The sequence below is a fragment of the Aspergillus saccharolyticus genome (assembly GCF_003184585.1).
Source record: "Aspergillus saccharolyticus JOP 1030-1 unplaced genomic scaffold BP01scaffold_50, whole genome shotgun sequence".
Classification (NCBI taxonomy): Eukaryota; Fungi; Ascomycota; class Eurotiomycetes; order Eurotiales; family Aspergillaceae; genus Aspergillus; species Aspergillus saccharolyticus.
In genome coordinates this window covers 1-22992 of record NW_020290660.1, presented here as the reverse complement: position 1 = coordinate 22992, position 22992 = coordinate 1, and the positions used below count along the sequence as shown (strand labels likewise).

The 22992-nt window shown below is 52.3% G+C and overlaps 8 protein-coding genes across 8 annotated transcripts; 3 read left to right on the top strand and 5 right to left on the bottom strand.

The window, feature by feature from the left end:
* Window positions 1-128: 128 nt before the first annotated feature.
* Window positions 129-2412, bottom strand: BP01DRAFT_349577 (putative acetamidase; the record flags this gene model as incomplete). The annotated part of the gene is made up of 7 exons (XM_025573758.1): window positions 1928-2412; window positions 1759-1871; window positions 1461-1684; window positions 1079-1353; window positions 773-948; window positions 358-652; window positions 129-241 (listed from the first exon to the last, which is right to left on the bottom strand). Exons 1-7 carry the CDS (start codon window positions 2367-2369, stop codon window positions 129-131), a joined length of 1638 nt encoding a protein of 545 aa, XP_025427173.1. The 5' UTR covers window positions 2370-2412.
* A 132-nt stretch (window positions 2413-2544) lies between these two features.
* On the bottom strand, window positions 2545-4495 carry BP01DRAFT_426514 (class I SAM-dependent methyltransferase). The gene is made up of 3 exons (XM_025579798.1): window positions 4079-4495; window positions 3040-4010; window positions 2545-2986 (listed from the first exon to the last, which is right to left on the bottom strand). The coding sequence occupies exons 1-3, from the start codon at window positions 4434-4436 to the stop codon at window positions 2777-2779; spliced, it is 1539 nt and encodes a 512-aa protein (XP_025427172.1). The 5' UTR covers window positions 4437-4495; the 3' UTR covers window positions 2545-2776.
* Window positions 4496-4613: 118 nt separating this feature from the next.
* Window positions 4614-6176, top strand: BP01DRAFT_418864 (putative cysteine synthase; the record flags this gene model as incomplete). The annotated part of the gene is made up of 5 exons (XM_025579362.1): window positions 4614-4955; window positions 5039-5098; window positions 5152-5270; window positions 5320-5939; window positions 5998-6176. The coding sequence occupies exons 1-5, from the start codon at window positions 4656-4658 to the stop codon at window positions 6174-6176; spliced, it is 1278 nt and encodes a 425-aa protein (XP_025427171.1). The 5' UTR covers window positions 4614-4655.
* A 217-nt stretch (window positions 6177-6393) lies between these two features.
* Window positions 6394-8507, bottom strand: BP01DRAFT_182142 (Myb-like DNA-binding domain protein). The gene has a single exon (XM_025570876.1). The coding sequence runs from the start codon at window positions 8302-8304 to the stop codon at window positions 6610-6612; it is 1695 nt and encodes a 564-aa protein (XP_025427170.1). The 5' UTR covers window positions 8305-8507; the 3' UTR covers window positions 6394-6609.
* Window positions 8508-8985: 478 nt separating this feature from the next.
* Window positions 8986-10705, top strand: BP01DRAFT_386607 (beclin 1; the record flags this gene model as incomplete). Its single annotated transcript, XM_025577681.1, has 2 exons — window positions 8986-9070; window positions 9141-10705. 2 exons carry the CDS (start codon window positions 8986-8988, stop codon window positions 10703-10705), a joined length of 1650 nt encoding a protein of 549 aa, XP_025427169.1.
* Window positions 10706-16113: 5408 nt separating this feature from the next.
* Window positions 16114-16750, bottom strand: BP01DRAFT_181996 (uncharacterized protein). The gene has a single exon (XM_025570873.1). The coding sequence runs from the start codon at window positions 16558-16560 to the stop codon at window positions 16177-16179; it is 384 nt and encodes a 127-aa protein (XP_025427168.1). The 5' UTR covers window positions 16561-16750; the 3' UTR covers window positions 16114-16176.
* Window positions 16751-17013: 263 nt separating this feature from the next.
* Window positions 17014-18271, top strand: BP01DRAFT_278725 (Clr5 domain-containing protein; the record flags this gene model as incomplete). Its single annotated transcript, XM_025571425.1, has 4 exons — window positions 17014-17225; window positions 17460-17776; window positions 17836-17925; window positions 18048-18271. Coding segments are annotated over 4 exons (843 nt in total), but the record flags the coding sequence as incomplete, so codon positions are not given.
* A 2705-nt stretch (window positions 18272-20976) lies between these two features.
* Window positions 20977-22928, bottom strand: pex13 (peroxin PEX13). Its single transcript, XM_025575951.1, has 3 exons — window positions 22762-22928; window positions 22199-22702; window positions 20977-22135 (listed from the first exon to the last, which is right to left on the bottom strand). The coding sequence occupies exons 1-3, from the start codon at window positions 22811-22813 to the stop codon at window positions 21372-21374; spliced, it is 1320 nt and encodes a 439-aa protein (XP_025427166.1). The 5' UTR covers window positions 22814-22928; the 3' UTR covers window positions 20977-21371.
* Between the last annotated feature and the right edge of the window lie 64 nt (window positions 22929-22992).

Sequence of the window (22992 nt, the reverse complement as noted above, 5' to 3'; positions counted from 1 at the left end):
GTTGGTGCTGGTGGTGTTCTCGACATTTAGACGATTGTTTTTGCAACATGGATTGAATCCATTTTCCATGTAAAGAATCTAGTATGTGTGTATAGTAGTATACTGCGAAGTCTACCAGTCTACAAAATCTATCTCAAGACCTCCTCCAAAACCTTCGCAACCGCCATCGCCTTCTCCTCTCCAAAACGGCCCCCAACCACTTGCACCGTGATCGGCATATCCTTGACCAAATCGATATCATCTATATCAATCATACCTCGTCAGTCCTAGGTTTTTTTCCACAACCACATACCCTTTTTTTCCCCGAAGAATTTCTCTCCAGGAAAAGAACGAAGGGAGCAAAAACAGGAGACAAACATTGTTCAAAATTAAAGCGATCCGCCTCATTCCGCACCGTATGGCCCCTCCAGCCCTCCTGTTCTGGGCCGCTCGGGTCATCGAGCGTCGCGTCCGCCCGCGTCACGGGCACAGTCACGGCCGCGTAGTCCAGCAGGTTCCACAGCGCCGTGTACCCCAGCCACTGGTTGCTGACAACCCAGGATTTCGGACGGTAGCCGACCCACGGTGTTACGGGCATGAGGAGGGCGTCGATGGCGTGGGAGGTCCATTGGGAGAGGTAGGTCTCCTGGTAGGTCCATTTTGTTTCTTCGAGCTATGTTTTGTTTACCATTAGTATGGGGTATGAAAGGGAGAGGAGGCAAAGGGGTATGAGAGAACGGGGCCTTGGTTTGGGAAAGGGAAAGGGAAAGGTGAAGGTAGGCCCGGCACGCACCTTCTCCCTCTCTTCAACCGATAACTCATCCTCCGGAGTGCCCACAACCATCCCCTCGATCAACGGTTCGCCAACTATGTCGCATAGATACCGGCAGTGTTGGCCTCCGTCGGCTAAAATGGCTTTTGTCCAGAGGGCGGTGCCTTCTTCGTGGAGCGTCGTGGGGTAGGGGATCACTTTGTGCTTGTCAGTTTACTCAATCCTATGATGAATCTGAGGTGTACTTCGTGATGGAACTGGAAAACGAGTATAACGACGGGGTTGCGGGGACGGCTTGGATAATGGATACGAGGAGGGGAGTCTGACCCTCATGCCCAGCATCTTTCAATTTCTGCTCCACCTCGCGCATCGCCCGCGCAATCGGCGGCTGCGGCTTGACGACCCCGTCATCATGGATGATCCCCACCCTCAACTTCCGCGCCGGCTTCGCAGCCAGCTCCGTCCGCCACGGGATCGGGACACAGCCTGGGTCCAGCGTCCAGGGCTCCGAGGCGAGAAGGGCGTGCATGAAGTGCTCCACGGACGAAAGGCTGCGGGCCATGGGGCCAGCGACGGGGGGCACGAGGTAGTGTTGGTGCATGCTACATACCGTCAGCCTGGAAGTGTCATGAGAAAGTCCCGTGGGCAGGTGATGGAAATCCATCACGCACCCCAGCCGGACACTCCACAGGGAAGACGGAAATCATACAAAGAGCAGTTCCACGGCACGCGGCCCCTGCTCGGACAGATCGAATACAGTCCCTGCAAATTCGCCGGAATGCGAATGGACCCTCCGATATCTGTGCCAATTCCCAGGATACTGCCTCCAGTGCCAATCAGTGCGCCCTCGCCACCGGAACTTCCGCCGGAGATGAGCTTGCTGTTGAAGGCGTTGATCGACTGGCCGAAGACATGGTTGTAGGAGTCAGACATCTATCTCCATCAGTGTCCAATTGCTGTTCCCCAGGCTTGTAAGTCTATAGTGATGAGATCAAGGCATGACCTACCATAAGCGACTGCGGCACATTAGTCTTAACATACAGCACCGCCCCCATCGACTCCAACAAGACAGCAATCGAGCTGGATTTCTTCGCCGGTTTGCCAACGAGTCCAACCCAACCTATAGCATCAGTCAAACACAGACACTCATCAACCCGAGCAAATAGGCAAACAGACCAACCGTAGTATCAAACCCCTCCAGATCAAACCGATCCTTGATCGACACAGGCAATCCATGCAACGGACCAGTCACCTTCCCCGTGCGTTCCAACTCCTCATCCAGCTTCTGTGCGTGCGCCAACGCCCGATCGAAAAAGATCTCCGTCAGACACTTGGTCAGCTGCTGCGCGATGGCGGCGCGCTTGCAGAATGCCGTCGTCAGCTGCACAGCGCTGATCTGGCGGGACGCTAACAAGCGCAAAAGCTCGGTGGTCTCGGTGGCTTCGGTCCATTGGAGTTCCTGCGCAGTCAAGATGCCGCAGGTGCGGATGGACGTCAGGGTGTCGATGTCTTTGGGGATGGACGGGAGACGCCAGGCTTCGGGGATGGCGGCGAGTTGGGCCTGGCGTTTGGCGTAGACGGTGGGTTTCCAGGCGGGCAGGGGGTCGTTCATTGTCATTGTTGTGCAATACAAAAAAGAAAGGAGAAGAGTGATGTTCAATGATACAATGGATGAGAATGTAGGGGATATGAGGGGAGGAGGGAGGGAGGAATGCAGGAATGAGGTGTTGGGAGCGGGGTTGATGCGGAGAAGTATTTATGTGCCTCGTCAATAGTAGTATATAGCATCATATAGAAGAGATAACCTTCTACTACTCGAATAGTCAATGGCTGCTAGGGATTCATTATCTCCATTCCTGTACATTTGTCAGAATATCCCCCTCAAATACACTGCCAATCATGAACGCATTCGACCTATCTCCCTCCGTACAATGCCGAAGATCCGGATAATTCCCCCAGATAAGATAGTAGTTTCATGCTTGGTATCGCCTCTATCTTACAATCCTTTCTTTACCCAAGAACCACTCACACGGTCATCATCATGCTGGCGTTCTTGTACCACGTCAGCATCGGATTCTCGCCGTTCTTCGTCTCCGTGTCTCCAATATACGCCCAGCGCTGCATGAAGTCCTCGTGGCTCACCACCTGCGTCAACTTGCCGGTGATCGCCCGGTACATGTCCTCAATCACATTAAAGTCTGTCGGGAAGAAGATATCGAAGTATCCTTGTTGGACCTGCGCGCTAGTCAGAGATTATTCATACCACAGGCAATGGCACGGATACATACATAGGGGGTCGTCACAGGGATGGTACGCCGCTCGTACCGGGTCTGCACCACAGGCGCATTCAGCCCGCGAACCGTGTCGGGGAGGGTGCTAAAGTCACTGGCCACTAAACGGTGACCCGGGAAATAGTTGTTGAGGATATCGAAGAACTGCATGAGCCGCGTCGGGATATACTCCGGCAGTGAGTATTGGTTGTCGGCAAGCAGATACGGGCGTAGCGCCCGCCTGTACTTCGAGCCCAGCGGCGAAGGAAACGGGCGCCGGGCAGCAGCCTGTCGCACACGCAGGAAGCGAGCGGCGACCGGATCCAGGTTTGACCGGTACCATTCGTGGAACTCGCCGTCGGCATCGATCAAGACACCTCCTTGCTGGGGCTGCTCCGTCTTGAGGTTGTAGCGGATGATGTCGTGGGAAAAGTTGTCAAAGACCTCGAGGGCAAGGAAGTAGCACGGCGAATGCACATAGGTGTTCCAATCGAAAATCGACCGGTTGATGATCTCGAGGCGGTCCTGGTGCCCAGCCGACTCAGCCGATTCGACCAGATTCTTCATCTGCAAAGTCGCCAGAGCCGGCGAGATCTCGATGATCTTATACTTGGTTCGTTGGTAGACCTCGTAGTCCGCGTCGCGGATGTAGTCCAACACATTCCTCATCATCGTTCCATTGCCGGCGCCCATCTCGTAGATGATCAGGTCGTGGTAGGGGTACGACGTCAGCTTGTAGTTTGACACCAAGTACCGCGCAATCGTCTCCCCGTAGTAAGGCTGAAAGAGTTCGGTCGGGGTATGCCAAAGCTGACGGGCGACGTCGGGCTCAATTTCGTCTAGGCGGTCCTCCAACTCGGTATATCGCTCCTGCAGCATCTTATGAAACGTGGGCCCGTCGGCGATTTCGTTGAAGACAAAGGGCTCTCCCGGGCTGAAAATGGTAGCATGGTGGGAGAAATAGCCATAGTGGTAATTGTACAGACTGTCTGCAACAGCACGTCGGGTTTGTTAGTCGTCACTCCAGCCACAACAGCCCTTGCGACAGGGTCCTTACCATCGATAAATTCCCGTCCCCACATCTTCACCTGCCGCGGCCGCTCGCGGTGATGGCGGAGTTCTTTGGCCGTGACCATCGGAAATCGTTCAAGTTCCTCCGATATGTCTCTGTTGATAAAGCGACGATCGTTCCAGATCGTGCCATCATTGGAAGGTTTCTTAACGCTAACGGTTGCAGCCTGTAGCTTCTTGAAGAAGAAATGTCGACACTGTTGACGGTGGTGTGAATAAGATGAAGGGGACAGGCGCACGCAACCCGGTCGGCGCGCGGAGAGGGCGGGCGAGGATTTGAAGGATTGACAGGCGGGGTGTCGGAACAACTGCCTCAGCAGCTGATTCAGGACCGGAGAGTCCATGGACAGGACGTCAAGGGATTGACTGTGGACGGTAGCACGAAGCAATCTGTCAGGAAGAGGAAGAGGAGGAGGAGAAGGAAGGATGAGAGCACGAGACTTGGAGGCGGGTGTCGCGCGGCTGGTCCAAGCTTTTCTTCCGCCCGCCGCTCATCAACTGCTGCTACTCAGTCCCATCACCACAACCCCATTCAATGATCAACTCTAGTACTGTATGCAGTCATGGATGATCATTCCCGCCTCTACATTGGCACTGCTTTTGTCGCAGGTGTTCTCTTGACCATTGGTCTTAAAGACGTGGTGTATCCTGAGCTGGAACACCGCATTCAGGAATATTTAGCTGCTCGCCGTCAATCCCAACCCGCGACAGACTCCGCTGATGTCTCCGCCGATACTCTCATCGCAAGACCTGGTCCACCAGCCATTGTAGAAGGTATTGAGGGCTGCATCGGAAATACTCCTTTGTTCCGCATCAAGTCCTTATCCGACGCGACTGGTTGTGAGATCTTGGGCAAGGCCGAGGTACGTCATTGTTCCTCCATGGCGATTCTACACCCTTGACTACAAATTGAAGGACGTATCAATGGGCTCATTCATTCTTCTAGTTCTTGAATGGAGCTGGGCAGAGCTCTAAAGACCGGGTTGCGCTGAGCATGATCGAAATCGTATGCTTGATGCTCTTCATGACGTATCGAGGCAAATCTCTCACATCTCACAGGCCGAAGAGCACGGTTATCTGAGACCTTATTCAGGAGACACCATCTACGAAGGCACATCCGGTTCTACAGGAATCTCTTTAGCCTCCTTGGCCCGAGCGAAGGGCTACCTGGCCCATATGTATGTATTGAGTCCACCCACAAGCTCAATTGTGCTGACACATCCCTAGCTGCATGCCGTCCGACCAGGCTATCGAGAAGTCTAACCTTCTATTGAAGCTGGGTGCCATAGTGGATCGCGTCCCACCCGCACCCATCGTCGAGAAAGACAATTTTGTCAACCGCGCACGCTTCCTTGCGCAGGAACAAACTGCATCCTCCACCACCAGCGGCAGAGGGTTCTTCGCGGATCAGTTCGAAAATGAGGCCAATTGGCGAGCCCACTTCAATGGCACAGGGCCTGAGATCTATGCTCAGTGTAATGGCCAGCTGGACGCCTTCATTGCAGGTGCTGGAACTGGCGGCACGATCTCTGGCGTAGCGCTTTTCCTGAAGCCGCGAATCCCCAACCTCAGCGTGGTCCTAGCCGATCCTCAAGGCAGTGGGCTGTACAACAGAGTCCGTTATGGGGTCATGTTTGATGTGAAGGAAAGAGAAGGCACTAGACGACGTCGGCAGGTGGACACTATTGTCGAAGGCATTGGTATCAACCGAGTGACGGCTAATTTCGAAGCGGGCAAAGAATTGGTCAACGACGCTGTCCGAGTGACGGATGCGCAGGCTTTAGCAATGGCTAGATGGCTGGTGGAGAAGGACGGGTTATTCCTTGGTAGCAGCAGTGCGGTCAATTGTAAGCAATCCTCCAAGTGTCACGTTCATCACATTGTGGCTAAATCAATACACTACAGGCTTTGCCGCAGTCAAGACAGCGATGAAGCTTGGCCCAGGGCATAGAATCGTGACGGTCCTTTCCGACTCCGGGTCAAGGCATCTCTCGCGATTCTGGGCAAAAGCAGGGGATGTTGGTGGCGCGGTTGACACCAGGCTCGAAGACGTGCTGAACGCCACGGACGAGCAGGAGGCTTGATATGTCCAACCCATGCTGTCTCGCGCAGAATGTTCGGGGCCAGATTGAAGGACACAGGTACGGCAAGAGCCTTGGAAAGCATGATCCCTGGAGAAGGGGCACGGCTCAGACAAGCTAATCCCACTAATGGTATTATTGCTGCTGCAAGCGGACAAGGTATATGACTTGTTTCATTACCGCTCAAAAAGGCAGCATATCTACTCGGTTTCATCTGGCAGGGCGATGATATCAAACACAATCCCTCGCTTCGGCTGGACCTAGTGGGTCCGGACACGAATGCCGGGATCTGGAAGTTAACATGCTGTGGCCGATCGGACCCGCTGACGGACTGCATGTCAGAATCGGCGCCCTGACTCAGTTGCCGTTCATCTGTGATTCGATTCGTCGGAACCGATTGAGCTTTCCGTCCAGTCATTCTGGCTGCTGGACACTGTCACAATGCATCCTTGCCAGCCCAGAGCTGTAACAGCTCGAACTCAATCCCAGCGTGAGGCCGGCCAGGTAGTTTTTCGCGGATTGTGGTCCAGCTTAGGCCTTCTTGCTCTACAAACTTGCTTAGGATCGCTCGCTCGGCTTTGGACCACGGCTTAGACAATAAGGGTGGATTCGCCCGACGATCACTCCAATGTTTGCAATTCCATTGGATCAGCGATGTTAGTTTCGTGTGTGGAAGGCAGTCGAGGATTTCACTCCATTTCTTCCCCTGTACTTGTCTCATTGTGATGATTAATCTCGCTTCGTCCGGCTGGATGACATTTCGAGCACGTTTCTTCGTAGGAGTAGCGTCGTTATCCCGTAGATCATTTGCGCGCGACTGAGCTGTCCTCTTTACAGAACCAATAAGAATGCTTGATGTGGCTGATGCTGTTGTTTTGGCCGGCGACTTTGACGCGGGTTCGTTTGTCAAATCCTCAAGTCGGCGAGCAACTTCCGACCGATCGTGCTGGCCGTCAAACGGTCTAGAGGCAATTGCCTTGAGATGGGTGATGTACCCGCCCCGTACGAAAACCTGTTTGCAATCCGCGCATTGATAGTTCAAAGGATGCGATGATTGAGCTTCCACGGCCGTCTGCCTGCGGACATGGATGCTCCGTTTGGGTGTTGGGGACGGCTCGTAGTTCTCCTGCAATGGGTCGTCAGACTCATCTCCATCGGGAGTTTCTGCAAAGGACCAGTCGCAGACGACGGGGCTCGACTGGGTGGTTCTCTGCTGCGGTCTGCTTTTCGTGATCCTTGCGTGGTGATCCCTACGAGGGCCTCGTCGCGACGTTGCAGGTACGGACCAGAGGGAGCCAGCTCCCGGTGGAGACTGCGAGCGAACGCGATTCACCGTGGACGCCGCTGGGGTAGGTCGTGACCTATTCCATGTCGGCGTGGAGAAGCTCGCGTCGATTTCGGGCACCCGCCATAGCTCCTCCGCCACTTGGCTGCGTCTCTGGCCGTGGGATTGGGCGGGCGCTTCAGCCGCAGGTTTTGCTTTTCCCATCCCAAGCCGGCCAGTGGTCGTATCGGTCTCGGCGCCGGCGCGTTGCTCTGGGAGAATGCTTTCGATGCGCAGCGTGTTATCCAGCAAAGAGTCCACACTTGCTTCATCGTCATCGACCTCATTGGGTGCATCCGAGGCCTCTTCTTCCCAAGCTGTCTGGTGATGATGGTGCAGGAACGCCGGTCCGGACTGCGGCTCCGGGATCGACAACGCGGGAGAGTGAGTTCGTGAATCACTGTTCCGATTACCGTCCATTCCCGCAGCCCCAGCCAAATCACTGCTAGTCTCCTCAATAGACAACGCGGTAGACGAGTGCTGATCAACCTTTCCGTCCGAAGCAATAGAACGCTCTCGCTCAAATTGTCGCCAGCCCGAAGTGGTGGCTGCTTCGGGATCCTCTTCCCCTTCCTCCTCTAGTTCTTGGATGTGGCCATTGTTCACGATGATTTTGCCCGTCTGAAGATCAATCTCATCGCCAACGTCTGTGAAATCCTTGCCGTATTTTTCGAAGATTCCCTCGAAGATCGACTTGAGACGTTGGTCGTTCTGGGCCCGCGCTTCGTGGATATCAATGTCGTCCCCGCCGTCTTCATCGGGCTCTACTGGCAAGGCGAACCGAGCTCGCTTGGTAGGTCGCTCCATGTTCCTGGATGTGTAGACTGTGCGCAGTATTCGGGGGAGCAGATAGTGTTACGTAGGGATGAGGACTTTCGATTTTGTTGATTTTGCAATATGGAAACACTGAACTGTAAGATGGACGTGGGACTTGCGTTCGCACTATCAGGCTGTAGAGTAACACAATTTGAAATAATGTCAGCTTGTGTTTCTCACGCATCGTACGAAGCGGGATATGTGAAAGGGGAGGGGAGGAAGGGAGTCTGGCCTACATTGATGGACGATTCGGCTCGTAAAGTGAGGTTCATGAGGATTCATTCAATGATAAGGATGAGTTCGCAGCAATTCAAGGGTGTAGAATAGGGCCAGAGGACTATTTCAGAGATCGAGAAACTGCGGCCGCCGACCTGGCTTCCAGCGCAATGCGTTTGAAGTTGAAAGCACGACCTGCGATGTGATACTCTCAAACTGAAGGTTCTCCAACCTTTTCAAGGAGAGCCGAGACGCCAAAAAGAAAACACACGCGGCGCGCGCACCCGCAATTGACCACCGCCGGGTGGCCGCATGACGACGTCTCGCTGTCTCTTCGCTTACAGTTCAATCAAAGTTCCAGCACATCGAATCTACCCCCATCTTCCCTTCCCATTCACTCTCCCACGTCTCTCAAACCAGAATGCATGAAAACCTACGAATAACAAATTCGCAACCATGTATTGCCAAAACTGTCGCACACCTCTCAAACTAGACGGCTCTCTCGAGTCGCTCAATCCCGCGGCTTTTGACCTCCTTGTCGGTAGGTGGATTTACTTCATAGCCTTCCACCTCATGCTCAACTGCAGCACTGACCATACAATCCGACGAAGGCTCTACCGGTCGATCCGTTCCAGATCATGGCGCTCACTCGTCCTCCAAACCGAGCTTCCCGCAAGAACGCCGGGAGCTCTACGACCGAGTCTCCAAGCAATCCACATCTCCCGTGTATAATCGAAGGTCGATCCCGCCACCCAGGCAGGCAGCTCGCAGCCAAACCCATCCAGCGAGACTTGCTCGAGGCGACAGTGGAAATATGTCGTTTGTAATGCTCACTGAATCTCAAGTTGGACCGCCTCACGGGATGATCTCCGGGGCGAACGGAACCAGCGATGGTTCATCCCCGGGCAACAACAGGGCTGTCAGCGGCAGCACACCCGCCAACACCTCAAATCATCCTAGTCGAGGGGACATCGATGAAAGCTCCTTTGCAGATCAGGTCGAACGTACCGCTCGGCTTTTTGACATCATCTCTGCCCGTTCGGACATAGATCATCCCATCTGTTTGGAATGTACAGACCTACTGATCGAGGGGATGGAGAAGCGATTGGCGGATTCCAAGAAAGAGCGGGATGCGTACAGCTCTTTCCTGCGAGATCTGAAGGCTGAGATCCCTACGGCGGAGGAATTTGACGCGGCCCAGCAGTCCCTCAAAGACACGTTGGCTGCAGAGGAGGCGGCTTTCGCCGAGCTTCTCGCCCTCGAGAAAGAAAAGGCCGGCTTGGATGAGGAAATCGCCTTGCTAGAGGCCGAGGCCCGCCAGCTGGATCTGGAGGAAGAGAAGTTCTGGCGAGATCGCAATGCCTTCGCTCTTACGCTTTCCGAGTTCCAGAACGAACGGGATGCGCTGAACATGAAGTACGACCACGATTCCCGGCAGTTGGAAAGGCTACAGAGGACGAATGTCTACAATGATGCTTTCTGCATTGGCCACGATGGGTTTTTTGGCACCATCAACGGGCTGCGTCTCGGTCGCTTGGCTAACCCATCCGTGGACTGGCCCGAGATCAATGCGGCCTGGGGACAAACGGCTCTGCTGCTGGCGACCGTTGCCAGCAAACTGGGGTTTCAGTTCCAGGGGTACCAACTTAAGCCCATGGGATCGATGTCTCGCATCGACCGACTCGAACCATCCCGACCGTCTCCAGCTCAATCAGTGATCGGGGGAGGCAACGCAGGGCCGTCGGCGCCTCCTAAAATCACCACGCTTGATCTGTTCTCATCGGGCGAGCTGCCGCTGAACTTGCCATGGCTTCACCGCCGGTTTGACAATGGAATGGTGGCTTTTCTGGAATGCCTACGTCAGCTGGGTGAGTATGTAGAGAAGACCCCGGCGCCCGCGACTTCCAATCGGCGAGGTCAACCGACTGCCACGGTGACCGGTCTGAAGCTGCCCTATGAGATCAAAAAAGACCGAATTGGCGACGCAAGCATCAAGCTCGGATTCAACCAAAATGATGAGACCTGGACGCGTGCTTGCAAGTACACTTTGACCTGTTGTAAGTTCTTGTTGGCTCATACCAGCAATATCGCCAGCGCCGGCTCCGGTAGCTCAGCTGCCATGGCGTCTGCGGCTGTGGCAGCGGGAGAACAGGCCGCCAGTTCGCCTACCAAATAAGGCCACGGTGCAACTAGACGCTGCGGCCGACAAGGGATGGCCGTACTCCAAGCACCTTGGCTAGCAGTAGTCTCAGAAACCCCAGCCGAAGCGATGCTATTTCAGGCGAGGGCGGTAGGCGCCCAGCCAAGACAAGTCATCGACCCCTGGCTAGTTCGCATTGACTGCCACGAATTCGCTCTGCCTAGGCAGGGCGAAAAGAGCCCTGATCCACCACTTGCTGGCGATGGGAATGTACGGGTTGCCTCCGTGCGCGACCTCGTTCTTCCTTGCGTTATAGTCTGTCGGAATGGCCGTGAGCGGGCATGGCACCTATTACGTGTTGCCAGGTGATCCACACTACGGAGCAATAGTCAGGTTCTATGGACTGTTCCTGTCTATAGGTCCTCCTGATCAGGTCCTGATCCAACGGCCAGGCTGCGAGACCCTCCTTCGACGGAGGTCCGCAGGGTTGGAAACAGGAAAGGCGCCAGGTAAGAAACAAGGACGACGGCGAAGGGAGCAAAAGCCGGTTTGGAGAAGAGTTTTCCTGAGTCAGAACAGGGATAGCCAGTGGGCCACTGCATGGCTGATACTTGGAGCTTACTTGGATTATCGTTTGGGGATGGACCGGCTGCCTTGGAAAAAAGACTGATGGGCAATGTGAGGAAGGGCGGGAGATCATCCTCTAGTCTGTCTGTCTGCCTGACACAATTATTTCTTAGTGGAATTTGATAGGAGATCACCCTCTTTTTGCCTTGTGTTCATCAACTGACTGCCTTATGCATGTTTATGGAAGTAGTACTTCCGATCCTTGCCCTGATTTTTGCAGTTGGACCTGTAGCCATGCCATCTCGTAACCTGCATCTGTAGACCATTCAGGAGAAGAGCCTTGTTGTTGTTTTTTGTTGTTTTTTGCTTTTTTTTTTGGTGGTCGGATTTTTGTTTGCTCTATTCTGTTCCGATCCTGCATGTTGATAACTGCGAGAACAAAGAAAACCCGAAAACCCAGGTGACAAAAGAATTGATGGGCCATGCAAGCCACAATGTTCTGGGATTATTGTATTGTCCGGTGCACCGTAGTTGGTCATTGTGTACTAGCGCAGATTGTTGAGCGATCAGCCCACAACACTGTGCAGTGGCTTTAACTACCTATACAACCAATCGCCAGGCGGGAGTCATAAAATAAAATTAGTACAACAGTACCTACTTACATAGTGAACTGAGCACGATGGGCAAGTTTCACTATGGAACGAATTGTATACAGTTAGGATGAATACTCTGGGTTGGTCACGCAGTACGGAGGAAACCTCCGTCTGACAACAGCCCACTCTCACTACTATTCACTTACTAGTAACTCATCGGATCTGAATCTCGCTAACTTACCTCCCGAGCTGAGCTGGAGACTTGAACTACTGGGCCTTACTATCGATTCTACTGTCCAATTGGGAGTTTACAGTATCCCCCTCCTGCTCTTTCTTTCCTTTCGGTTTATCAATCTGTACTAGTACATCCAGAATATGGAGCGTCTTGTTACCTCCTCCTTCACATAGACTCAACCTCCGCGAACAGTATTCAGTATTGGTGGATAACCCACCAGGACAGACATGCGCGTGCATAAGTACATCCGTACATGCATAAGTAGTTAGTTAGTTACATGCAAAAGTCTCTCTTATGAAATCACCAACACCAACACAAATATCAGGGTTGGTTGCCTTAGGGGTGTCCCTGTGTCAGTTTGGAATTAGAGCTGGAAGCATGGCTCCCCCAGAAACCCTTATTTGACTTGATTCTTGTTTTCTCGTTTGCATGGCTGGGTGGCTTTGGGGGGTTTTGAATTGGGTTGTTCTACTGTACGTGTTTCGCCCGGTCGAGGACCCCGGGAGAGAGAGGGTGTGGACACCCTACACCTGAATACAGTTCTATACACAATATCACATAACTATGACAAGCATCCACGCCGATTGTGGTGATGGAAGAAATCCATCGGAATCTGGATAACTAGGTAGCGGTTCCAAGTGCAAATTTACAAGGGGAGGGAGGGGTCACCTTGGTATGTACACCACTATGGCGTGGTGGCAGTCTATTGGTCAAAGCAGCAGCAGCAGCATAACATAATTCCAAGCAGGACTTAGATCTAGAGATGGAGATTTGACACGAGAGATAAATCTACCTGTAACTCAGGGGGAGAAGGGTTGGTTGGACCCGTCTTTAATCTATTTGCAGGCGAGGAGCGAAGAAGGGATCCGGTCCAATCAATTTACTCTGGGCTTCTTACCCTCAGCTCACTGCAGTGAGTGCATTGAGTAAGAGTCAGAACTGGGTAATTAGTTTGACTGCTTTCTGTTTGGTCAATATATGAAAGTCAGCAGTGCGTGAGATAAGTGCTGAATGAACTACGTAACGATTAATGGATGCAAACCCTGGCTGACACATGGAAACGATCTCAGAGAAGGCGCCCAGGAACCTACTATGCACACCAGTGCGTAGGTGAAACTTGCCTACTGGCCTACTGCTCCTGTCTTTCCTGCGCACTTTGCCCCTTCTTGATGGTTAGTGACCAGGATTCACCTTACCTCACACATACCTGCAGTTGTCCTCCAGTAATAGAGCCGGCGTTGACTCTGAAAACTGCTGTGTAATAGAAAAATATCGCACGAGCATGTGAGCTGAGCTGCCTGCGGCCGAGCAAGAGACTAATCCTCCAATAGATGGTGTCTGCTTAGAATCTACGGCATCCTCCTCCGCTGCCCACTCCCGCCTTGCCAGTCTCATTTCTATCTCATCTAACGTTGGCTGTGGCTGGCTGTTGCCCAGGTGCTGATGCTTCGGCCGAGATGTCGCTCTGTTGTAAGCGCGCCCGAATAAACGCAGAGACAGAGTACGATGAGAAGTCTCGTCGGCCGCAACTGCCTTCAAATGAATTGAGTTTCCGCGTACTCGGATACCAGTAGGGTGAACCGTAGGAGAGAGACGGGCATGGCCGCCCTCCGGCCGAAGCCTGAGAGTGCTCTCGACTGGTTAGTGACAAGCGGGAGAGTTAGGTACCTCGCATTCGCCATCAGGTGAAGTCTCCCTGGGGTTGAATCGAAAAGGAAGAACGGAAGGAGAAGCCGCGCGACAATAGATGACTCCTCGCAGACTGAGATGCATGCTGTCGGGGGACTGATATAGCGCGAACTGCTGGTTTGTGCTGCACTGTAGTCTGCTTTCGGAAGATGAATGGCCAGATATCTAGTAGCCGTTATTCTTCCTGGGTGGTAACGTATTAGACATTGGTTGGGGGGGGGGGGGGGGGGGGGGGGGGTACACGCAGCGTCAGTGGACGTGGCGAGGGGGAAAGTGTCATTGTTCTCCGGAGAAGATATACCCACACCCGTCTCTAGTTCGTTAGTCTATGCTTTCTTCGGGGGGCCTTCCATGCGCCTGGCTGATGTCATCCGGTGTCAAAAGTCCTAATTTAGGTGACTCTTCATTTGTTGTCTGAAATGCAGACAAGCAGGCTTTTCATGAAGAGCCTGGCGAGGTTAATCACTGAGTCGCCGATGGTGATCGAAGAACTTACTTTTTTGCCCACAAGCAAGTAGTGAAGATCTAAGAACGAGGATTGTCCACCCCTCGAGGAGAAACCAAGGGTGCTCGGGCCCATTCGGTAAGCTGAACGTACCAAATGGTGTATTTTTGCTTCCCCGTCCGTCTTTTGGGTCAATCAACGGGCGGACCTCCGATCCGAGCCGCCAACCTGACGGGCCGAACGTTCCCTGGTCTGTTCCAGTCCTCAGTTCGACTATCAGATGCTAATTATGGCTGAATTAACTTGGGGGAGTGTGGGTGGTAGGGAATGATCACAAAGAAAACATACCTTGGCGGGAAAGAAAGCAGATCCACAGTACTTAACTTACCTGTCTGTCTCTTCCGCATCTGGATGGCGTTTGAGCCACAACGATGATGAACAGAATGAAGGTTTTGCTCTTCGAAGCTCAGGCCTCAGTCTAGCTCCTCATCGGGTTATGATTCCACTTTGCCACACCGATCAGAGGCTTTATTTTCCCTCCAAATCTCCAGGCAGGAAGATGGCATGCCTGACCGGCTGACATAACTCCGGAACACGCGTGCGCCGTTTGAGTTGTTCGATAGTGTTGTCTTGAGGAAATCCGAAGATTGAGAATCGTACGAACGGTCATTGCGGTGTCTCAGCTTCGGTCCAGGCCCTTTTTCCTCGATTGGGCCAAGGGGTGTTTCGAGACAGCCGGCTGGATTCTGGCGCCAACCCGGCCAGGATGAGGCTAAGGCGTCAGTTCTTAGACGATCCAGTAACAAAGTCTCCCTTCGAGCGGATCCTGCTTCCTTGCCATCCCTGCAATGGTCGAAAAGCACAGTGCTTTTGTTTTGGTTTCTGGTTTTGCTTTTGTGATTTGTTTCCGGACAAAAAGGGCATGCGGAGGGAAGCAGGGCGAGCGACCAAGTCAAGAGTATCAATACTGTAGTCACTGAGTACCAACTACCAAGTATTTATCTATAGCAAGGGAATTATGATCCCCAGTAAATGCACCTGCAGAATTGGCGCAGGACTCACTGAAAGGGATCACCGCCGTCTGGATCTATTCTTGTCTGTCACTTGTTTTGGGAGGGGTCATGTCCCGCATCCCTTGTTCTTCGTTCCTTACCCTCAGAGTCTCAGCCATCGGCACAATGGACCAACATGGTAAGAGATATCCGTTAAGTAATAGGCACAGTGAAACGGTCGGAGCAGTGCTGAAAAATACATCCGGGACACATGGACAGGGAAGTAGCCACGTACCTTTCGTAGGCCAAAAGGCACTCCGTACAGCGTACATGAGGAGGAAGAAGAGTACTCCGTAACTTACTCCGTACCTCGTAGGAGGGGAAACCGGAACGTGACAAAAGTACACGGACCATGTTGAAAGGGTCCGTGATTGGGGCGCGGCAGCAGGGATGCCAGCATCCGCGGGCTTTTCCTCCCATGGGTTCAGCAGCAGGTCGCCAAAACAGGCAAGCGGATGTCTTTAGCCTCACCAGTCAGCATTCGTACTTTTCGATTAGCGCGGGTACTAGTGGCCCGGGGTGGATCTTACCCCGGCGGCGAACCACTCCCCGGTTGCCCTGTGCCTCTTTTCCCCATCCATCATGGAGTTACTGTGTAAAGTTATGTAGTTGATTATACACAGTCCGACTGTGTACTGAGTGAGACTCAATACTGGATACACTTCAAGTTATAGAATAGGTCGGTCGCTACTAGTTATCTTCATCTGCACCATCTTGCTTCGTATCAGGTATCACTGCCAGGATGGAAGATTTCTGATGGGAGAGATGCTGGTCTCATGTTTGTTGGCAGCACTTGACTGGAAGATCAGGAGCTTATAAATAAAACACTATTATGAACTTACTCCGTATGGCCAGATGCACATTATGCAGCCAATAAGTAATGAAGTGGATTCGTAGTGGTTCGGTTGGTGTAGGGAGGGCGGTACCTACAGACTACAGACTACAGTACAGACTACAGACACTGTCAGTGAGTGCGTACGGAGTAGGCTAGAACTTTTCTTTTCTTTTGGTGATTTTCCCATTATTCTTTGCAACCTTTTCCTTCTGCTTTTTTTCGTTCTGGACTTTTTCTTTTCACTTTTGTTCTTTTTCTTTTTCTTTTTTTTTTCTTTCTGCTTTATTTCCCCCCTTGGTGTTGGTTCCGTTTCCTCGAACTGCAGGATGTTCATAATACACCAGTAGCAGCCGGAAGAATCAATCATCTCGTGGATTATATGCTCCTGCTGGGGGTGGTTGAGGGAGTGACAGCTACTATCACCACGACTATTTCCGAAGACTTGCGGGCAGTGACTGGGGCAAAGCTTCATCATACCGTGACACCTTCAATTCTTCTCTCTTCCTTCCCTTCCTCTTGCATTCTCCCTTTTTCTCTCTCTCTCTCTCTCTTAACCTCACCCCCAAACCCAACTATATCATCATCGCATCTTCTGTCTCTTCCACCTGGCACAACCGACTCCACCCATCGCCCTATTGCCACAACTAACTAGTTTCCGTGCTACCACTTCTTCTCACTTCATTCCCACCATTCACCTGTAGACCATCAAATGTCAGGAGAGTCCAGACTGGGTCCGGAGTATGAAAGGCGGAGATCAACGAGTCATCGATTCATGATGAACGGTTCTTTGCCTCCGGTTTCATCTATTCCTTTGCCTACTATCAACACCACTTCCACACCAAAACCAGACAAACCTACAACAACACAAATAAGTTCAACCACAGCAGCGACATCCGCCAACTCCACTGCTTCCACTTCCACTTCCACCTCCACCACCGCAACCAACACCACCACCACCACAACAACGCCCACCCCCACCGGTCCTTCTGCCTCCTTCTCCAAGGAAAGGCCATTCAAGCCGAAAAAGTCTGAGGATTGGACTATTTATCGTGACATTATCCAGAACCTTTACCGCAATGACCATTTGAAGCTTCGCGATGTAAAAAGATATATGGAGGAGAATCATCACTTTCAGGCATCGTATAGCTGTCCATTTCCTTCCATCCTTCTCTTCATTTATCCCATTCCTTCCCCGCCTGGCTGTCGCAGGAAGTCCGGCCCCTTTCTTAGTCTGTAATCGAGATCCCAAGAAAGGAGGGGACTGTGCGCGCGGTCTCCCATTATTGCTTTTTGCTTTTTGTGCCATTCTTCACCCTCCCCCATCAATCATGCAATGGATCGAGAACAAACATCACCTGACTTGGAAGTCTCTAGAGAAAAACAATACAAAGATCGCCTGGCTGCCTGGAATGTTCGTAAGAACATCAAAGCCAAAGAAGTCCATATCATGCTCCGCAAGCAACAAAGGCGAGCTGCAGAGGGCAAGCGAACGGCGTTTCGGGTGGCCGGCCAAGTGGTCGAACCCAAGCGCATCTCTCGGTTTGTCCGAAGATATGGCAACCACTGGGAACTGGATCACGCTCGTGAGGGCATCTCTCCGAATACCATCATCCCCACGGTGGAGACCCAACCGGTGATGCCGCAAACGCAGCAAGAGTTACACCAAAATCTTCCGACAAGCCCCGAGCCAGGTAAGCTTTCCGGTCCTGAGTGACTGTGTTGTGCATGCATCGCTTATGCTGCGTCACAGAGACCCCTACAGACATCGAATACTACACACCGGAGCCAGACGAAAAGGCTATGACCCTGTCGCCTATGACCGAGACTCCATCTCGTTTCTGTGAGTATGCCCCTGCCCCGCCCTGATGCATCTGTCCTACTACGTCTCTTGCCATGCCGTTTGACTTTCCCACAACCACGATGCTTTGTGGTAGCAGAGCTAAACGAATCAAGTAAATGTAGACGATGAGAAGATGGAGCCACTTCCAGACCCAGAAGTCGACCATCAAGCACCTCTACCGGTCTCACCTACCCCGACGGCTCCTCCCACGGCTCTTCCCACGGCTCCCCCCAAGCCGATCGCCAACGATGATTACTGGAAGGCACTCGACGTGTTCCAGGGTCAACTTTTGACCTTGTCTCGGACTCTTGATCAATCCATGTCCAAGTTCACATCTCCCCATGACGATGTGTCCCAGTGATGCCACCTCTGCGAATCGCCTATGCCTTAGAGGCCGACAGCTGGCCACCGTCCAGTCACCCCTTCGAATGGTATGCTATGTATCTTTGGAATTCGCCCGGTTCTTTGTGCATTTCTTGGTTCTGCTGAGGACCCAGGCGACATAGATCGCTCGGGCTCCAGATGGTGTCGTGGTCACTATCAGTTCATCGCTGCTTCACTGCCTGCATCAGTCCCCGCTGTCGTATCTACAGCTTCACGTGCGCTTTCTTCTTACTTTGCAAATTTCCAACTATATAGAGCATCTATGGTTTAGCTTTATCGGGAAAGGTTGAGTGTAGGTCTTGGTATACCTAAGATAAGAGACAGGATACATCTGGTCAGAGGGTCAGAGCTGGTATGGTTTGTCTAATGGTTTGCCGCTTTAGTCACACTCCGGCTGCTACTACACGATTTTATCTGATTCGACCTTGCGCTTTCGCGTCTCATGACGCTAGGTTTTGCGCCCAGCACTTATCAGCCTGTCAGAGAACCGACCACTCACTCCGCTAGAGACGACGGCCCCTGAGAATCTCGACCTATGAGCAGACAAACTCTTGTCCGCATGGACTCTGCGTTATCGCGCCCAACTGGATCTGTGAACCGGCTGAACCCAACGCAGATGTATGGGCTGTTTCTGAGATGCTCGACAATTGGCACAGCTATCGCTGTGGGCAACATGATGTGTGGCAGCACACCCGTCACAATGGCATGAATCAACCAAGCAGACTTCAGTCGTCCGAGATTCGTCGCGCCGGTCTTTCAATCGACAATGAAAATGCTAAGGCATTGGTGCTTGGTGCAGAAGAGACCTTCAGCACACCAACATACCAATTCCTTGTATGTCACTCACGAAAGCTATTTTACTTGTTCACACCACGATTATGGGACGAACGAAGGAGATGCACAGACGGTAGCCAGCTTGCAGAGAGAAAGACATCAGACACAGCACCTGCAACCAAGAGGCGATACTCCCAGACGCTTGTTCTCGACCGCAACGAACTCCGGCTCTCGACTACTGAGTTCCCTACAAGAACATTAATATAATCCTCGCGTCCACCCATGCGCACGTCACCCGACAAGAATTTCAACGGGACAAACCAATCGAAGCCCCAAGAACCAACCTTCAAGCGAACAAATGGACCAGAGTCTCAAGCTAACTATAGACAAGGGTATGTATGTACTAGTACGTACATTGGAAAACCAAGTCCGGATTTTTTGTCGCTTCAAATGGCCAATTAGCCAAGGGCCCACCCACGCACGAAGAGAAGGAAAGGCCTATCTATGTGTGCGAAGAATCGCAAGCTGTACAGTACTTTTTCTGTCGCCGCTCCATGCGGCGGGTGCTTGAGCCAAGTGTGCCGTCGTCCACAGTACACCGGCGTGTTCTATACACATAGCAGTCTGTACAGTACATACAAATATATGATTGCATTAAAGGACCACACCCCCTTTGACAGGGACCAGCAAATTGAACAGGGAAGCATTAGTAAATGGGCCGCATTCAAGGCAACTGAACGGTTTTTTGACCTAGATACTAAGTAGTAGCCATAATAGTCGTAAGTAAGTAGTTACAGTACAAGGATCTGATCGCGCCCCCGCCGCTGCCGATCGAATATCAACAAGGATATTCATCAAAGGGGAATCAGTAAAGGTACCCTGTTTCCCTACTTTCTCCGATGGACAAAGTACGATTTAGTAGATGAACTGTCCTTTGGCTATTGGGGGGATTTCTAGTCTAGTGTGTGTTATGTGTGTCCACTTCAGTGTAGTGTCTAGTCTAGTGTCTGTCTAGTCTGTTAGAGAAGGAGGAGAGGAAGAGGGGAAGTCACTGACCCCGCCAACTACTACATAACTAACTGTACAGTAGTTACTAAATTGACTTAGTTACTCAGCCACCCGGCCAGCCAGCTAGCGAGAGAAACAATGCCAAGAGAAGAGACACTGTATCACTAAGTGGGAGGTAACCTATGGGCAGTGACTGTTGTACTCTGCACCAACCACTCATAGTTTGAATCTGCGCAGAGCAAATCTATCTATCCCCCGGATACATACACTACAGAGTACAGTGCAAGGCTCTTCTCTCCGTTTTCCCCCTTCCCCTTCCCCTTCTCCTTCCCCTTCCCCTTCCCCTCCCTCTTCTACTTCCGCCACCGCCACCACCGCCATCATCATCATCATCATCATCATCATCCTCCACCAACCACATACTTGTATGTAGGCAAAGTTACTGTGTAGGGTCGGGGATGTCAGGAATACCAGGAATGATCTAACTGGTGAGCAGGTAGGGATGGTGGGATGATTCTCGGATGGAGAAATCACCCTGATCCCAGGGCCTTAGAGTACTGTTATTTCTGGGTATGGTGCAATGTAAATCGAGGTATAGATAGTAGTATTTCTTTTCTATGACGGTAGCGATAATAATAATGATGATGATGATAATGATAATAGTGCCCAGTCACTGGTGTTCTGGTACGCGATCATGGAGAATACTTACTCAGTTGGTGAAGAAAGAATACTAATCCAGAGTTCGCTGCCTATGAGAACAACACATTCCCAGCCGAATAAAACAACACATTTAGGTGAATTTTGAGCTTGTCTCACCCTCTGTGTATTCTCATTATCTTATTCATCGGAAACCATCATTGCAATATGATACCACCAATTGAAAGAATTGATTGAATTATGAAGACTCGTGAAGTAGCATTTTGATTCTTCCTTTGCGCCTGTATGAACACCCACAGCGGAAGAGCACACATAGGCGACTGCGGCTCTTCCTTATCGCTAAAACAACTAAGATAGGAATTATACACATGATGAAAGCAACCACGCAATACACGAAAAGTAGAATCCATGGACCGAGTACCCAACGCTATCAAAAGTCCGTAGAACAACAAACAGCTGCACTAGAAAAAAAAAGTGTCGTCAATAGCCCAATAGCCCGACTCATGGCATCACATAATCACCACAGATGAGTCTTCGGGCCTGGCCATCACTTCCACACCGAGCTTTATGCAAGTGGGCGGGTGGATGAAAAAGATGATGCGACAAGCATGATGTCAGGCTAATCAGGTGTAGAAGGCGCTCTTCTGAAAGCTCTCCGGCGAGATATCGCCCATCTTGCCCTTCAGCTCGGGCTTGACGGCCGCTCCCACCGGTTCGTCATTCAAATGAGCTTGCAGCGAGTTACTGCGGCTGTTGGCCTCATTGCCCGAGGTAATCGCTTGCTGCTGAGGACGACGCTGGATTGTTTCCAGGTACGGGCCAGGGAGGTATCCGACTCGACCATCGCGGGCACGGCATCGCCACCATTCTGAGGCATTACCCATCGGGTCTGACTTGCTCAGCACAGCGACTATATCGCCCTTCTTGACAGCCAAGTCGATGCCGGAGCTTTCCTGGGACTCCGGAGTGTAATCATATAGCACGCGGCAGAAGTCGAGCTTAGACGGGTCCAGCGGTGCCTGCTGCGTGGGCTCGCCATTCGGGCCGATCATCATCTGGCGACGCTGTTCCTCCTGTGAACGTGCGAGCGCGTTGATGAGCTTGCCCATCAGATACGGAAGACCAAAGACGGCGATGAGGAACATAAAGAAGGGCTTCTTCGAGGGCTTCGGCGGGGCGGGCGAGCCATCAGGCAGCGTCGCAGCGGCCCGACCGTTCATGAAAGCCGCAAAGGCAGCCGGCGTAAGGGCGGTAGCATCCGCCGGTGGAGGACGACCGGTGATCTTGGCGATCAATGTTCTGAACCAGCGAATCAAAGTGAAAATGCCCAAAGCAGAGCCCAGAGTATTGCGGAGGTTTCCAAGCTGCTCCGCCACGGAAACCATAGCTTTTTTAAAATAAAAAAGTCATTAGCATAGGTGAAATCATACCAAACCCAGATACAACATACCGAAGAACGAGCTATGAGTCGCCATATAGGTACTCTCCAGCATCTGAGCGAACCCACCAAAAGCTCCGACAATGCTCTCAATCATATGGAAAGTCGCCTGCGTGCTTTGACTGAAGGAGTTGGTCAAGCTGTTCGGGTCGTTCGGATCGCCAGGCATGCCACCGCCGTACATCCCTCCCATGCCGCCGTACATGCCGCCGTAGCCTCCATAGCCGCCATACATCGAGCCCATGGTCCCGAAGCGAGAGTAGGGAGAAGAGTAGGCCCCGTAGCCGCCATAGCCACCGTATGGACTCGTGCCTAATCGAGAAGCTCCATATGGCGAGTAATTGGAGGCTGTGCGGTTCACAACGGCGTTGAGAGTGTTAGGACGTGACGGTAGGTCGGGGGAAGCGGTTGTGGAGGTTGTGGTCGAAGCGGCGCTAGTGGTTGCGGCCGAGGCAGGCGAAGAGGCCACCATCGTTGCTGAACCAGCTGTGGAGGGTGAAGATGTTGCGACAGATCCTATGATGAGGTTGAGTAAGGACACATAGACCCCGACGGGTAGAGTGTGGTGAACATACCAGCAGTGGCACCAGCTCTTTCCCACGGTTTTGGTGGCGAAACCGAGGCCATTGATAAGCGGGGAACGTGATGGGTACCTCAACAAACTCGCATGAGCAGAGACCCCGCGTGGGGAGGGGGCGAAACTGGGAAGTGAGATAGAAGAGACTAGGAAGAATTGAAAGGACAGTCGGGCGGGTGAAGTGGGGGGAAAGAAGGAGGAGGAGGAGGAGGAGGAGGAGGAGGAGGAG

Excerpts from the sequence above, each read along its gene's own strand:
- pex13 (XM_025575951.1), bottom strand. The coding sequence starts at position 22,813 with ATGGCCTCGGTTTCGCCACCAAAACCGTGGGAAAGAGCTGGTGCCACT. Across the intron at positions 22,703-22,761 it reads AAGAGCTGGTGCCACTGCTG|GATCTGTCGCAACATCTTCA; the intron begins GTATGTTCACCA and ends ACCTCATCATAG. Across the intron at positions 22,136-22,198 it reads GACTCATAGCTCGTTCTTCG|CTATGGTTTCCGTGGCGGAG; the intron begins GTATGTTGTATC and ends ATTTTAAAAAAG.
- BP01DRAFT_182142 (XM_025570876.1), bottom strand. The coding sequence starts at position 8,304 with ATGGAGCGACCTACCAAGCGAGCTCGGTTCGCCTTGCCAGTAGAGCCC.
- BP01DRAFT_181996 (XM_025570873.1), bottom strand. The coding sequence starts at position 16,560 with ATGATGAAGCTTTGCCCCAGTCACTGCCCGCAAGTCTTCGGAAATAGT.
- BP01DRAFT_426514 (XM_025579798.1), bottom strand. The coding sequence starts at position 4,436 with ATGGACTCTCCGGTCCTGAATCAGCTGCTGAGGCAGTTGTTCCGACAC. Across the intron at positions 4,011-4,078 it reads GGGACGGGAATTTATCGATG|ACAGTCTGTACAATTACCAC; the intron begins GTAAGGACCCTG and ends GTGCTGTTGCAG. Across the intron at positions 2,987-3,039 it reads TCCCTGTGACGACCCCCTAT|GTCCAACAAGGATACTTCGA; the intron begins GTATGTATCCGT and ends ACTAGCGCGCAG.